The following is a 15,809-nucleotide window of genomic DNA, read 5'->3' on the forward strand; positions in this document are numbered from 1 at the left end:
GGAATACCCAAAAACTGGAACCGCAGGCAACGCAGGGCCCACTCCATATACAGCAGCCGGGAGCCTGAGTAGCGTAGATGGGGAAAGTAGCGACCCTCCGTCCCCGCAGCGCAGCGCGAAGGAACTAGATACCTGAACAAGAGACCACCTCCGCCCGCCTGTGTCAGGGCGGAAATTAGGCACTGAAGAGACCGGCAAACAGAAGCCAAATAAACAAAGAGAACCGCTTCAGAAGGGACCGGTGCAACAGATTAAAATCCCTGAAGAAAACACCGACTACACCGGAAGGGGCCTGTAGATATCGAGAAGTGTAAGCTGGAACAAGGAGCTATCTGAAACTGAACCGAACCCACACTGACCGCAACAGCTCCAGGGAATTTCCTAGATATATTTTTACCTTTTTTTTTTTAATTAAAAAAAATTTTTTTTCTTATTTTTTTCTCTTTTATTTTCTTTTAAAATTCCCTATTACTCCCCCACTACTCCTTAACTTTCATTTTCATATATTTTTACAATTTTTTAAATTAGGAAAAAAAATTTTTTTTCTTGTTTTTTTTCCTTTTCTTTTTTTCTTATTTCTTTTAAAGTCCTCTATTACTCCTCTACTACTCCTTAATTTTCATTTTCACTTCACTATAACCTTGCAAAAAAAAAAAAAAAAAGAAACCCTATTTTTAAACCAAATTTCATATATATCTCTAAAATTTTTTGTGTTTTTCTTTTTAATATTGTATCTTTAAGAGTCTAACCTCTACTCTAGATTTTTAATTTTTGTTTTTCAGTATGTGATATAAATTTTGGACATTTAAGAATCCGATATTCAGTTCCCATTTTTATTCAGGAGTGTGTTGATTACTCTCTCCCACTTTTGACTCTCCGTTTTCTACCTCAGAACACCTCTATTTCCTCCTTTCCCCTTCTCTTCCCAATCCAATTCTGTGAATCTCTGTGGGTGTCTGGGGTACGGAAAACACTTAGGGAACAGAGTACTGCGTAGATCTGCCTCTCTCCTCTTGAGTCCCTCTTTTTCTCCTCCTGCTCATCTCTATCTCCCTCCTCCCTCTCCTCTTTTTCATGTAACTCTGTGAACCTCTCTGGGTGGCCCTCACAGTGGAGAATCTTTTCAACATTAATCTAGAAGTTTTATTATCAGTGCTGTATAGTTGGAGAAGTCCTGAGACTACTGGAAGAATAAAACTGAAATCCAGAGGCAGGAGACTTAAGCCCAAAACCTGAGAACACCAGAAAACTCCTGAATACACGGAACATTAAGTAATAAGAGACCATCCAAAAGCCTCCATACCCACACTGAAACCAACCACCACCCAAGAGCCAGTAAATTTCAGAGCAAGACATACCACGCAAATTCTCCAGCAATGCAGGAACATAGCCCTGAGCATCAACATACAGGCTGCCCAAAGTCACACCTAACACATAGACCCATCTCAAAACTCATTACTGGGCACTCCATTGCACTCCAGAGAGAAGAAATCTAGTTCCATGCACCAGAACACCGACACAAGCTTCCCTAACCAGGAAACCTTGACAAGCCAATCGTCCAACCCCCCCCACTGGGTAAAACCTCCACAATAAAAAGGAATCACAGACCTCCAGAATACAGAAAGCCCACTCCAGACACAGCAATCTAAACAAGATGAAAAGGCAGAGAAATACCCAGCAGGTAAAGGACCATGAAAAATGCCCACCAAGTCAAACAAAAGAGGAGGAGATAGGCAATCTACCTGAAAAAGAATTTAGAATAATGATAATAAAAATGATCCAAAATCTTGAAAACAAAATGGAGTTACAGATAAATAGCCTGGAGACAAAGATTGAGAGATGCAAGAAATGCTTAATAAAGACCTAGAAGAAATAAAAAAGAGTCAATTAACAATGAATAATGCAATAAATGAGATCAAAAACACTCTGGAGGGAACCAAGAGTAGAATGACAGAGACAGAAGATAGGATAAGTGAGGTAGAAGATAAAATGGTGGAAATAAATGAAGCAGAGAGGAAAAAAGAAAAAAGAATCAAAAGAAATGAGGACAACCTCAGGGACCTCTGGGACAATGTGAAATGCCCCAACATTTGAATCATAGGAGCCCCAGAAGAAGAAGACAAAAAGAAAGGTCATGAGAAAATACTCAAGGAGATAATAGCTGAAAACTTCCCTAAAATGGGGAAGGAAATAGCCACCCAAGTCCAAGAAACCCAGAGAGTCCCAAACAGGATAAACCCAAGGCGAAACACCCCAAGGATATCATAGGGATAACTGGAAAAATGTAAAAGGAGTTTGAAGATTAAATGGTAGTAACGTGTCAATATTCATGTCCTGGTTTTGATGGCTATATTGTGGTTGTATAGGAGAATGTCCTTTATAGGAAATATACTACCATCCTGAAGTATTCAAGAGTGATGGAGCATCATTTCAGGAACATATGCTCAAATGGAGTAAAGAAAGAAAGGTTCTTGATAATATACTTGCAAACTCTGTAAGTTTGAGATTGTTTCAAAAATTTCAAAAATCCCTCACTAACCTTATCTTTCTTTGATGTTTCAAAAAGATAGAGGGGGATACTATCTTTGCATTATCATTATGTACATCAACCAGTGGAACAAGGAAGTGTTAATTAAGGAGGTTTCTATGAGACACACTGGTTTATCTTTTACTGAAGAAACTACTAGAAACATTTGATTTAGTCAAAGCTATTGTTCTTAGGCAGATGAAGAATGGAATCTCTAAGAGAAAGTTTGTGAACTTTCTTCAGGAAGGTCTGTAACTTTTATCAGATATTTTGAAACAATCAGTATCCCCTGAAAGTTTAACAAACCCATTAATAATATAACAAGTATCATATCTGGCTGAAGTAATTAAAGAAACAAAATAACTCCTATAACTGCTGGACTTTCCTGAGTCCAAAAATGAAAGGACTAGAAAGGATTTAAGGTGTCAATCCCTATTTTATAGGCAGTACTGTCCCAGCTTAACACCAAAAGAAATCCAGGAATTTTTTTTCAGTACTAGGTTTGTATAAAATTTGTTGTTTTTTTTTTAAAGGATGGTATGCTAAGCTATTATTAAAATCCTATTCAGATTTAAAATGTCAAGGTCTTCAATCGCAATTATCAGCTTTTTTCATGCTTTTATCACTATAGTTAATATTCTTTTGGATAATCCATGCTCATCTCTAAAATTTAAGTTTTTTAAAAAACTCATTTTTGATAATTATGAAAAATTTCAAGCCCACAAAAAATTTCAAACCCACAGGAAATACACATAACACCCTCTTCTCCTCATGTCATCATCAACTGTTTCTATTGTGCCATACTATTTTATCAAACCATCTGAAAATATGCTGTGGACATCATAATACCACACTTCTAAATACATTAGCATGTATATACCTGCCAAAAAAAGCAAACTAGGACATTTTTCTTTGCAACCACATCTTCATTACCACACTCAAGAAAATCATGTTTGGTATCAACACGGGAGGGAAGCCTGTAGCTGATGGTTTCAAAAACAGTTGGACATGACTTAGAGTGAACAACAACAAAGTATCAACATACACACCACATTTAAGTTTCGGCAATTGTCCCCCAAATCTCCTTTACAGTTGTTCCCTCCAATCCAAAGTTCATGCTTTGCAACTACCAATTCCAGAATATTCTCCCCCATTCTTCTGTTCCATCCACCACTTTTCTTTGTCTGTCAGAGCACTAACTCCTTTTAAAAGCCTGCCCAACTGTCCAACATCCTACCCACACATTCTAGATGTGTCAATTTCCACATCATTAAATTTACATCAAAGAACTTTAGCAAGACCACCACACAGGGCTTGCAGAGCACCTCCCACTGCATCATACCAGGATGCACACAACATTGAGCCATCTCACTACTGGACTTGCTTAGCTGGACAACTCAGTAAATGTAGCAACTGTTAGATCACTCTATTTTTCAGGGCATAGCTATCTCTTTGTAACATGTCAAATAATAATTTGAGACTACAAGGATGTTTTTTGTTCCCCAACAACTTTCCTCTTAATGGTTTAGATTAATTGATGATCTTTGTCTAATTCAACCACTACACTGATAATTACAAAGAACTGATTTTTAAAATTCTATTATTCTTTCCACATTTATTAATTGGAGTTCTGTTTTTCATCTTTTCCATCTTGCTATTTTTTCTGTTTTTTTTAGTCTCTATGGACTCACAGACTTTTGTTTCTGAATTCACTCTGTTACAATCCATTGTCTTCATTATCTACCATTTTTTGATTCTCAAATGGTCTCCAATTTGGCTTCTGGGAGTCTCTTTAAATCTGCTTCCATGTCCTCCTGATAATACCCCAGTAGACTTTAATTACTTCTTCACTTTCTGAAATTTAGTCACTTCTCCATGAAGCTCTAGTATTTCTCTTAGTGGTATTTGGGATTCAATGTCCGGATACTACATATGCTCGTTGCTACCAGGACATCATTTCATATTCTTCTGTAATTAAGACTTTGGAAAATATTCCAGAAATGCAGTTACTTTCAAACCTATGACTTTGAGGTTCATTAAATGCAGATATAGAAATAGTGAATAAGCACATGAAAAGATGCTCATCATTATTATTAGGAAAATGCAAATTAAAACCACAATGAGATACCACTTCATAGCTACTAGGATGGATAAAATAAAACATACAATAACAAGTGTTGAAAAGAAGTGGAGAAATTAGAACCCTCATACATTGTTAGTGGGACTATAAAATGACGTAGCCACTTTGGAAGACAGTTTGGCAGTTCCTCAAAATGTTAAACATAAAAATGTCATTTGTTGTTTAACTGCTAAGTCTTGTCCAACTCTTTTGCGACACCATAGACTGTAGCCTGTCGACAGGATTTTCCAGGCAAGAATACTGGAGTTGGTTTCCATTTCCTTCTCCAGGGGATGTTTCCAACTTAGGGATCAAATCCGTGTCTCTTGCACTGGCAGGCGGGTTCTTTACCACTGAGCCACCAAGGAAGTCCATGGCCATTATATTTCTATACTTTTAAAATATTCTTTCCCTTAATTAACTCATCACTAAATAAATAACTACTTTGTATATCCACTTTTTACATGATTAGCTATTAATGACAACCACCAAAAACTTTAATGACCGTTTCTACCAGAAAGAGTTCCTTCTACACATCTTGTATTAATAATTAATTCATTACAAATAAAATAATAAAACTGATTATGACTAGAAGTTTAAAATGTTCCTATAACCGTTTTTACTGAAGAAAGCACTCTGAAGAGGAAAAACATGATCCATTTGTACCCAAATGACCGATGTTAACTTACCATGTGTGGAGCACTGATTGTTGCTTGGAATCCTGCAAAAGAAGAAGAGAACTACTGATACATTCAGCTGCAAAAACACGTACTACTGATACATTCAGCTGCAAAAACACGTGAAACGCTCCATGTCATTCCTTTTCTAGCATCCATACATTGTTTTTCACAATAATTATTTTCACGTTTATGATCTCAAGAAATAAAAGTATTTTGTACTTCAAAATACTGTCATGCACAGTTAAAATTAGAAAATATAATCATGCCAAAGGCTATTTGTGCTCAGTACAACAGTCCCACTATTTCTAAAAATTTCTTCCCCCATATAGTTAGTTAAGGAAGAATTTCATTGACTTGATAAATTTATGATGTTTTTCCCTTCAGATTCACAAAAAGAAAATAAGCTTCCATATACCATAAAATATGCAAAATCACTGCAAAGTAACTTACTTCATATTTTTGACACCTTAAAAAGAAAACTGGAACTAGCAACCAGAGGAACTTAAGAGACCAATAAAGTACTTCCATTTACTCTTTACACTATCACCTAATGTTAATTAAAACAATCTTTTTTTAGTTTTAGCTTTTAGTTTTTTCCAGTGTTGCTTTCTCAAGACTTATTTACCTGCTTCTGCATCTGAAGCAATTTTCACTGAGCGGTGGTAGCAGGTGCCTTCGGGGTTCAGAAGCTCCCCAGGATCTTCTCTGCTGACCGTTAAAGTACTTCCAAAAGAAGGCAGCATGGCAGCTGGCCGACAGAATCCTGAGGCACTCCTAAGCCTCAAAGGCGCCCACTGCCAAGGCTCAGCAGTTCAGCAAAGCCTGCTTCAGGAGAAGGAGTTAAATATGGCACTTTCTAAAAACAAGCACAAACCAGAAAACTCAGGGCAAGTGAAGCAGACAAGTCAGTAATAACTTAGCTACACATCCCCTTCAATACCAATTTTAGAATTTTCTGCTACTGCAAAAACCAACCTTTGTCAACATTAGAGACCCTAAAGAAAACTCAGCACACATCTTAAACTCTAAGTTTTCATCTAAAGTGCACTTTAAGGAAATGTTTATAGAATTCTTACATATATCCTTCAAGAAAATAGAAACTGTAAGTTTTCATCTAAAGGATGCTTTAAGAAATTGTTTATAAAATTCTTACATATCTCCTTTAAGAAAATAGAAAAGACACTTCATAAACAACAATTTATTAAAATGAATCAGCAAGGTAAAAAATGGAAAATGGTCTATTTTTACTTACAAAGATTAGAGAGCAAATGAGTAAAATATGTGACATTTTCAAAAATCCAAAACTTACCTATTGATTGTGGAGAATCCATATAAGGGTTACATTTTGCATAGTGGGAGCGGTCTGTGGCCAGCATTACTTCAAACACTTTATCTGTCTTGATGATTCCATTTTCTGAAATGAATGAGGCAATACTTTAAGTCGGGCGTGGCATGATCAGATGTAGTTAGTAGTTTAGCATAATTACTCTGGCCACACTGCAGAGACCAGACTGGAAGAGAGCACACTTGCCGCGACGGCTCAGGTGACCACAGTCTGGTCTTTAATAATGAAAGTAAGGACGAAGAAAAGAAGGACTTGAGTTATATTTAGTAGGTAATGTATACTTGACTGACTAGCTTTGAAGGTGGGAGGGGGATAATGTTTGAGTTGCTGGTGTCATATACTGGTCTGAGAAATCCTAGAGACGCATCATTCGCTAAGGAGAAAAAGGAGAAGCTATGTATTTAGGAGGAGCGATAGACCATACTAATGGAGATACATAGCAGCCAGTTGGACAAACAGATCTGGGGCTCAGGAGAAAAATCTAGATTAGAGATATAAATGACTAGCTGTACAGATGGCAACCGAAGCAAGGGAAGTGAAGCAAAGTGGCCAGGGGAAAAAGTACACAAAGAAGAAAAACAAAAGTGTCCATTTAAGAGAAATGCAAAGGAACTGAAGCCTTCAAAGTTATGATGAGGAGCAGCCACAGAGGCAGAAGAAAATCAATCGGACATACTGTTACAGGGACCAAGAGAAATAAGTTTTTCAAAAAGGAAGGCAAGACCATATGACACAAATGACTCTTGAAAACATTAAAGAAGTGAAAGAACTCAGGGGCAAAGATGGCATACTGTATGATTCTATTTAGTGAAATGTCCAAACCAGGCAAATCTATAGAGAAAGAAAGTAGACTAGTGGTTGCTTATGGTTAGGAGAATAGGAGGGCAAAACAGGGTATCTTTTTGAGGTGATGAAAATATTAAATTGACCACCTTAATGGTTGCACATACCTGTAAATACACTAAAAGTCACCAAATTTTACCATCTAAATTAGAGAATTATTTTTAAAATTTAGTGGGGCCAGAAATGGCAACCATAAGAAGTACTGCTCCTGAGAGAGAACCATACAGGCAGGGAAAGGATGACACCGCGTGATACGGCAATGAAGGGAGAGAAGGAAGAAAGTGAAGGATCCTACAGAAACAGGACCAACAAGATACACCGGATCCTCCCCTTTTCTCACCACTATTACCAGTATCATTATCCGTTAAAGAAACTGCAAGTACTCTTGAACTGTGTGCATAAAATGCTTAAAAATAGGAAAAAGAGAAACTAACTCCAGTCAAAGCTACTGTAAAAACAAGACAACATGCAAACAAAATATTTCAGCTGTTTAAACATACCAATACTATGTTCTAAGAAAACATAACAGAAAGTAAATATTACCAGAAACATCAACATCCAAGACATCTACTAACACAATTATCAGGGAATTCCCTGGCAGCCAAGTGGTTAGGACTCAAGTGTTTTCACTGCAGGGCATCTGGGTTCAACCCCTGGTCTGGGAACTAATATCCCACAAGCCACATGGCACAGCCAAAAAAAAAAAGAGAGAGAGAAGAAAAGAAAATACTATCAGACTTTAACACAAGAAAAAAAAATTCAACTCTCAAGGCAAAAAAAACAAATTACCTAGGAAGAGTTAAAAAAAAAAAAAAGGCAACCATTAGCTTCCTTAAGAGCAACATTCAAAGCAAAGCAAGAATGAAGGAGCAGCATTTTCAAGAAATTCAAGGAAAGGATGTGCAAGTTAATAACTAAAAAGGAGGAAACTGTAAATGTACCCAACAACACGAACAAATCTCAAGAGCACTAACCTCAGTGAAAGAAGTCAGGCAAGGAGATTTTACCCCATGTGATTCCATCTATTAATATACTGAATTCCAGAAAAGTCAAAAACATAGAGGCTGAATTGATCTGGGGTTGCTAGGGGTTGGGGGGTGAAAGGAGGAGATTAATTGCAAAAGGGCATGAGAAAACTCTGTAGGTGAAAGAAATGGTCTGTATCAAAGAGCAGCATACTTCTGTTAAGATCCAAATGGTAAATATTTTAGGCTTTGAAGGCCATATAGTCTCTGCTGCAACTACTTGACTCTGCCACTAAAGTTCAAGAACAGCTATACAACAGACATAAACGAATGGGTGCAGTTGTACTCAAATAAAACTTTATTTCTAAAAACAGGCAGCAGGCCAGAGTTGGCCTGTGGGCTGTAGTTTGCTCACTCCTGTTTTATATCATTAGGGTGGTGGTTATACAACTGTATTTGTCAAAATTTTCAAATCGTGGTCTTAAAATTGGTGCTGCTGCTGCTAAGTTGCGTCAGTCGTATCCGACTCTGTGCGACCCCACAGACAGCAACCCACCAGGCTCCTCTGTCCCTGGAATTCTCCAGGCAAGAACACTGGAGTGGGTGAATTTTTCCATAAATTATGTCTCAATAAAGCTGACTTTTTAAAACTGCAGCCAAAACTGTTCTTCGAATTATCAAGGTTATAGGGAAAAAGTCTTAAATGTGCAAGAACTCAGGGAATGCTAAACACACATGTCCTTCCTAAGAAATAACGAAGTGATTACCAGGGATACCTCAGAAAAGTACACATGTCCAATTGTAGAGCAAAGGTTAAAATTAAAAGGGTGGATTGGCCTGCCTCCAGAAGGATCCTGTCAAATTGGTTTAGCCAGAACACCCATTACTCCTGATGTAATTTTCCACCCACTGATCCCCTCCCTGCTCCTAGACTATAAATCCCCACTCACTCACACTGTATTGATAACTAAGACCAGTTTTAAAGTGATGGCTCTTTTCCCCTATTCCAATTGTTACTGAATAAAATCTGGTTTTAGTTTTTTGTTTTTTTTAAAAAGGAAGACTAAAAGGGTAAAGACACTAGTGGAGGACTTCCCGGGTGGCACAGTGGATGGGAGTCCACCTGCCAGTGCAGGGGACGTGGGTTTGATCCCTGTTCCAGGAGGATCCCACATGCCCCAGAGCGACTGAGCTCACGGGCCACAGCGGCTGAGCCCGTGGCTCTAGAGCCCAGGAACTGCAACTCCTGAGTCCACATGCCGCAGCTACTGAAGCCGGCACACCCCAGAGCCCACGCTCCACAAGAGAAGCCACTGCAACGAGAAGCCTGTGCACTGCCACTAGAGAGGAGGCCCTGCGCACCACAACCAGAGACAAGCCTGCACAGCAACGAAGACCCAGCTCAGCCAAAAACAAATAAATAAATTATTATTTTTTTAAAGACCAAAAAATAAAAAAGACCAAAAGCTGTTTAAAAAAAAAACAAAGAGAAGCCGCCGCAATGAGAAACCTGTGCACTGCAATGAACAGCAGTGCCCACTCACTGCAACTAGGGAAAGCCCTCACAAAGCAAGGAAGGCCCAGGTCAGCAATCAATTTTTAAAACAGACACTAGTGGGATAATAATACTTATGTTTTATGTTCTGACAAAGTAGAAACAATGCAACTAAAAGCAACAGGAAAAGGAAAAAAAGGGAAAAGCAGAATTAGATCATTGCCTGTTTTGAGGAATCAAAGGATATCACTTAATACTGACTGACCAGACAGTATTAGAAAGAAATACCAACATAAGAAATACTAAGCATAAGAAAAGGTAGTTTAAGGACACTATAAAATGTATAAATACACACTGTCCAAATAACAAAAGAATGTTTTAAAAACTAGCAAATAAGGCATACCAACTAGAGAAACACTTAAATAGTCATAGACTGGTAAAGATACAAATCATTTTCCAACTAAAAATATTACAAATTTGGATTCATTAACCCAACTAGAAAGTACTGTTTCTACATAAATAAGCTCAGGCAAGCCACCTGTAAAGGCTACTAAAACAGTTAAAGCATTTTTTTAAAAAGTTTTAAAAGCAGAGTAGTAATAAGAGAGGTATCATTTACTCAATATTTACCACAGGCCAGACAAAACCCTAAGCACATTACACATTCTATCTCTTTTGAGATATGAACTTAGGAACTATGTAGCAATCTTACGTTATCTCTAACAATCCTATAAAGCAAGCACCATCACTACTCCATCTTACAGAGAGTAAGACTGAGCCCAGAAAGACTAAGTTGTTCCGGGTCACAGAGCAGATGAGGGGCAGGGCCACTGAAACGGAGACGTCAGATTCCTGTTGGCCACGCCACTGTACTGCTACTACCACGTTCAGATAGCTTAGTGACTTACACTAATTCACAGACCCTCAAGGTCAGAAGGGTCATCAAGTCTAACTTCTTCGTAAATTGGTACCATGATCTCTACTTGAAGAGCTGCACAATGTGAAACAGCCATTTCGCATTTAGGCTACATTATCAGAATTGTGTGAACTGTGCAAGTTGCTCAGTCGTGCCCAACAGACTATACAGTAGACCCCATAGACTACACAGTCCATGGAATTCTCCAGGCCAGAATACTGGAGTGGGTAGCCCTTCCCTACTCCAGGGCATCTTCCCAACCCAGGTCTCCTGCATTGCAGGCAGATTCTTAACCAGCTGAGCCACAAGGGAAGCCCAATTATCAGAATACTTCCCTATATTAAGAGGAAATCTCCCTCTTTATAACTCACTTACATAAACCCTTAATGCTACTCTCTAAAGTCACACAGAATATACTGAACTTTCTATCCAAACAATACTTTTTACACATTTAAACAAATCATGATCATTCATGCTTTTATCTTTCTCAGGTTAAGCAGCCTCACTCAACACTTCCAATTACCATTATATTCACACATTCTTCTCTAAATGAACATTTGTGATACATAAAATCAAACACATTGCTACCAGCACATTCTAAAAATCAAGTATATTGAAGAGATTACTTCCCTTAAGCTAGATAACATACATCTGTCAAACTTACCTGAGTTTCTTTGGTAGGTTTCTTAATCTATAGAGGGATACAGAATTCACACACACACCAAAAAACTAACAGGTTTTAAAAGTATGTCACCAGTAATTTATTAAGAAGCTAAACACATAAGGCTCAGGATAAAGACTTCTTAGACTATGAGTAGGTGATTTCCAAAATTTCCACTACAAGGTTATTATTTGATTTTTCCCAGGATTCCATATTTTGAAAGATGCCTAAAGCAAGCTATGCTTACTAAGCTACTAAATCATTTTCCCATTTTTCACAATCTGACATACACAACTGCCAGCGCCCTGCGATATTCCTAGTGAACAGCAAAGCAACGTTTCCTTCATTCGTACAGCCTAATTACAAGCAAACATGCAATTACTATTAGGTTTTCCGAATTAGTGAGCAGTTTTAGAACCACTCACACTCAATTTTCCTGCACCCCAAGGATCAAGGGCCCCAATTAAATAATTATAACAATGGTTAATGTTGATCTGAATAAGAAGTTAGTAGAATCCAGAAAGGAGAATGCAGAATCCAAGCTATAAACAACAACAACAAAAAACTTGAAAAAATTAGACCCATGTTAAGAAGGTATTTGTTTCTCTTTTCAACTTGAGGAATAAGGAAGGGTAAAAAGGGAAATAAATTCCAGGAAAAGGACAAAAACCCTATACAAGAGTCATAATTTATATAAGAACTGTAAACTGTGGCATGATTTCAAGCAACTGATAAAAGTGTAAAAGAAGGAAAAACATAAATTCCCTGGAAGTTCAGTGGTTAGGACTCAGCACTTTCATCACTCTCAGTCTCTGGTCAGGGAACTAAGATCCCACTAGCCATACAGCAAAAAAAGAAAAAAAAAAAAAAAGGAAAAACATTTGACTATTCCTCTTCAACAGTAGAGAGGGGTCTGTGATATTAGAAAACAGAGCAGAGAATAAACTCACAGCACACTACGTACTCAGAGAAGTACCCACCCAGTCATTAATGCTTGTGATGATGGTTATTAATTTTCAATCCTTAAAAATTAATAGAGTGCAGAAGATTTACTGCTCAGAACCAAATGAAATGTTATCAACTTTGACAATGTAAAAGAGCCACCAATAAGTTGAAAAATAAGCACCCTTTCTTACAAAGTGGAAGAGTTACAGTGTCAGTTTATAAATTAAAGAACACAAAATTGAGGTTAAAGTATATTACTCAAAGTTACAAAGGGAACCACAAAAGAGGAAGCAGAAATTACAATATAACTGTATGTGGGGAAGGGAGTAAGTTAAAAGGGTGTAAATACTCATCCATCTTGGCAAGAAGTCAGTAGATGATGTCTAAAGCTGATCAAGAAATAGCAGTTCAAGCATATTATTTAGAGACATGAAGACAATCACCAGAAGACCCAAAAACGCAATTAAAAGTGTTCACTAGAGGCTCCAGTGAGCAAGATGTAAGACGTGACAGGGTCTCTGTTTTTTTCACAGTGGTAGAATTGGGGGCATTATCTAGCCTCTCTGTAGTTAAATGTAGCCTTACAATTAAGTTCTTGCCAATGAGAACACAGGAAAAAATGATGTATGCCCTTAAAAGGAATGTGGGTTTTCTCCTTTTCCCACTTTTCTTCCCACCAGCTGGAATATGGAAATGATAGAGTCAAATTAACTTCAACTTTGTAGACAAGGGAAAGACTTTCGGGGTCACAACGAGAAAAAAGGAGCCCAGGTCTCCAAGACCAGAACTATCGATAGAGTCAAATTAACTTTGACTTTGTAGACAAGGGAAAGACTTTCGGGGTCACAACGAGAAAAAAGGAGCCCAGGTCTCCAAGACCATAGAACTATCATATTAACTCTGAATTGCTTGCTTACACTTGGATTGTTACAGGAGACAAACTTTGTATGTGTAAAATGAGATCAGTCTGAACAACAGGACTGGAGTTGGAGTATGGGAACAGGTTGCAGAAGACCCCTAAAAGGCCTGAAAGCTAAGCAAGAGGCATCTCCATTTGGTACAGTGAGCAACAGAAATCTTGGCAGAACAGTGACAAAACAGAGAGTAGTATACTAAGACAATCAGTGTAAGGCGTAGCATGAAGCTAGGGGACAGAAATTCAAAGTGTGATGACTAATCAGACACTTGGAGGCATATCACTCCAAGTAAGAACTAAGAGCCTAGGCTAGGGTACAGTCAATGAAAATATGGTGAAAGGGTTGACCGTGAAAGGCATTTGTAATAACTACTGAGTTAATCTCGGGACAATCTGAAAGAATCGATAACTATTTCAAGATTTCTTTGGGAGAACAAAAGACTGGAAGCAATCCTGGCAGAGATGGGAAAAAAAGACAGATCTGGTGCTGGTATGAAGCACTGAACACACAGATAAGAAAACAGGCTACAGATGGATTTCAGGTCATAGAAACAGTTTCTGTAACTTGTTACAGAGTTAAATATCAAAAAAAGAACTATTACATTATTGTATTAGTTTTATGACTTGAGCATTTGTTAATCAACTACTCTCTATATCTTCCCCACTAACAAAATGCCAGGGAGAACAGTAAGAAATCAACAAAATGGTTCCCTTTTACTTCCAATCTAGAACAATTAGGCGTTGAAAGGAGGTAAGTAGAACCTGAGATACTCTCCGTACAGAAAGTCTGAAAGGGATTAACTTTAAATTATATTATTTAAGCTATATAATAAACCATAATCAAAGAAAAATTTTAAGTGATACCAAGTTATGATAAAGCATATCATCTAAATATCAGAGATTATTAAAAATACCTCTTTCTCTAAACCATTATCACTTAATAGATACACAGTTATCTGTTCTGACACTACTTCTCAAAAGAGCATGTTCCTTGGACTCCTTACATTTCTGACAAAGTAAAATGTCATGCAAAACTCTATAAAATATAGGTAACCAAATGTTAACTTCTCTGGCTCTCTCCTATAACATACACACACATACATACACTCCCCACACATGATTTCATGCAAACCATGAAGTGATTAAAATGACAGCATCTTGGATATGGAAGGGTCCTCAGAGGTCTACTATATAGTGAAAGCCGAGGACAAATCTCTTCCACAATATTGCTTACAATGAAATGGTCGATCATTCTTTGCTTCAACATATCCAGTGACAGAAAACAGTTTTTCAAAGCCAAAACTCTGTTAGGATTGCTTTATGAATACTTCCTTATAATGAGTCAAAATCTGCCTCCCATCTGTCCTGGTTTGACCCTTCACTACATGATTTCCTTCAAATATGTAAACACTACTAGGGAGCAGGGGATGAACTGGGAGATTGGGATTGCCATATACGCACTGCAAAACATATACGCACTATAAAACAGATAACTAACAAGAATCGACTGTATAGCACAGGGAACTTTAATCAATGCTCTATGGTGACCTAAATGGGAAGGAAGCCAAAAAAAGAGGGGATATATGTACAACTATTCACTTTGTTGCCCAGCAGCAAATTAACACAACATTGTAAAGCTACTCCAATAAAAATTAATTTTAAAATAAACACTACTGCTCTCTTTAGCTTTCTCATTGCTAAATCAAACAACCTCCATTTCATCAAATCATCATATGAGATCCTGGTGCACTTGTTATCTTGACCACTCTTGTCTGAAAATCTTTGGTATTTCACTGCTACGCTTAAAGTGTGTTGGTCTTAACTAAGTGCAATGCTAATAAAAATATGTGGGACAGCACAATAGAACTAAGATCACATTGAATAGAATGTAATATAATCTATCATCTAGATCTAGTGCTGCTCCAAAGAACTTCTTATGATGATAGAAATGTTCTACATCTGCACTGTTCAGTAGTCTAGCCACTAACCTCATATGGCTATTGAGCTCTTGAAATGTGGTGGGTATGACTGAAGGGCTGAGTTTTTAATTTTAGCTAAATTTAAGTAGACAAACTGATATTAAAATTCTTCCTCAAAATTTTTTCTATTAAATTTTAGTCAATACACTGTAAGCTTACTTACTAGGATGTAACCATAAGACTGACATGATGTAAGTTAAAACAAGGGAGTGTTTTTTGGATTCTAAGTGAGGCCCAAATTTCCAAAAGAAAGTCACTTAGGATTTTATTACCTGGTTACATTTAGCCCATGAATGCACATGATAAAACTAATATTCTCTTTTCCACTAGTTATGCTGTTAGTGGATAAGAACTGACACTCCAAACAGAATAAGAAAATGATTTCAATTTATTTGTAGAAATAAAGAAGGACATAAAA

At 37.4% G+C, this 15,809-nt stretch overlaps 1 protein-coding gene across 4 annotated transcripts in view; it reads right to left on the bottom strand.

Moving 5' to 3' along the window:
• The window catches only part of PCMT1 (protein-L-isoaspartate (D-aspartate) O-methyltransferase), a 43,060-nt gene that overhangs the window by 23,002 nt on the left and 4,249 nt on the right, over positions 1-15,809 (bottom strand). For all 4 annotated transcript variants that reach the window (XM_065931154.1, XM_065931156.1, XM_065931155.1 and 1 more), the window contains exons 2-3: positions 6,636-6,740; positions 5,336-5,367 (exon numbers count right to left, since the gene is read on the bottom strand). In XM_065931154.1, coding sequence (XP_065787226.1) covers positions 5,336-5,367; positions 6,636-6,740 — 137 coding nt within the window. The remainder of the gene's footprint in view (positions 1-5,335; positions 5,368-6,635; positions 6,741-15,809) is intronic.

The sequence above is a fragment of the Muntiacus reevesi genome, chromosome 3, assembly GCF_963930625.1.
Source record: "Muntiacus reevesi chromosome 3, mMunRee1.1, whole genome shotgun sequence".
Lineage (NCBI taxonomy): Eukaryota > Metazoa > Chordata > Mammalia > Artiodactyla > Cervidae > Muntiacus > Muntiacus reevesi.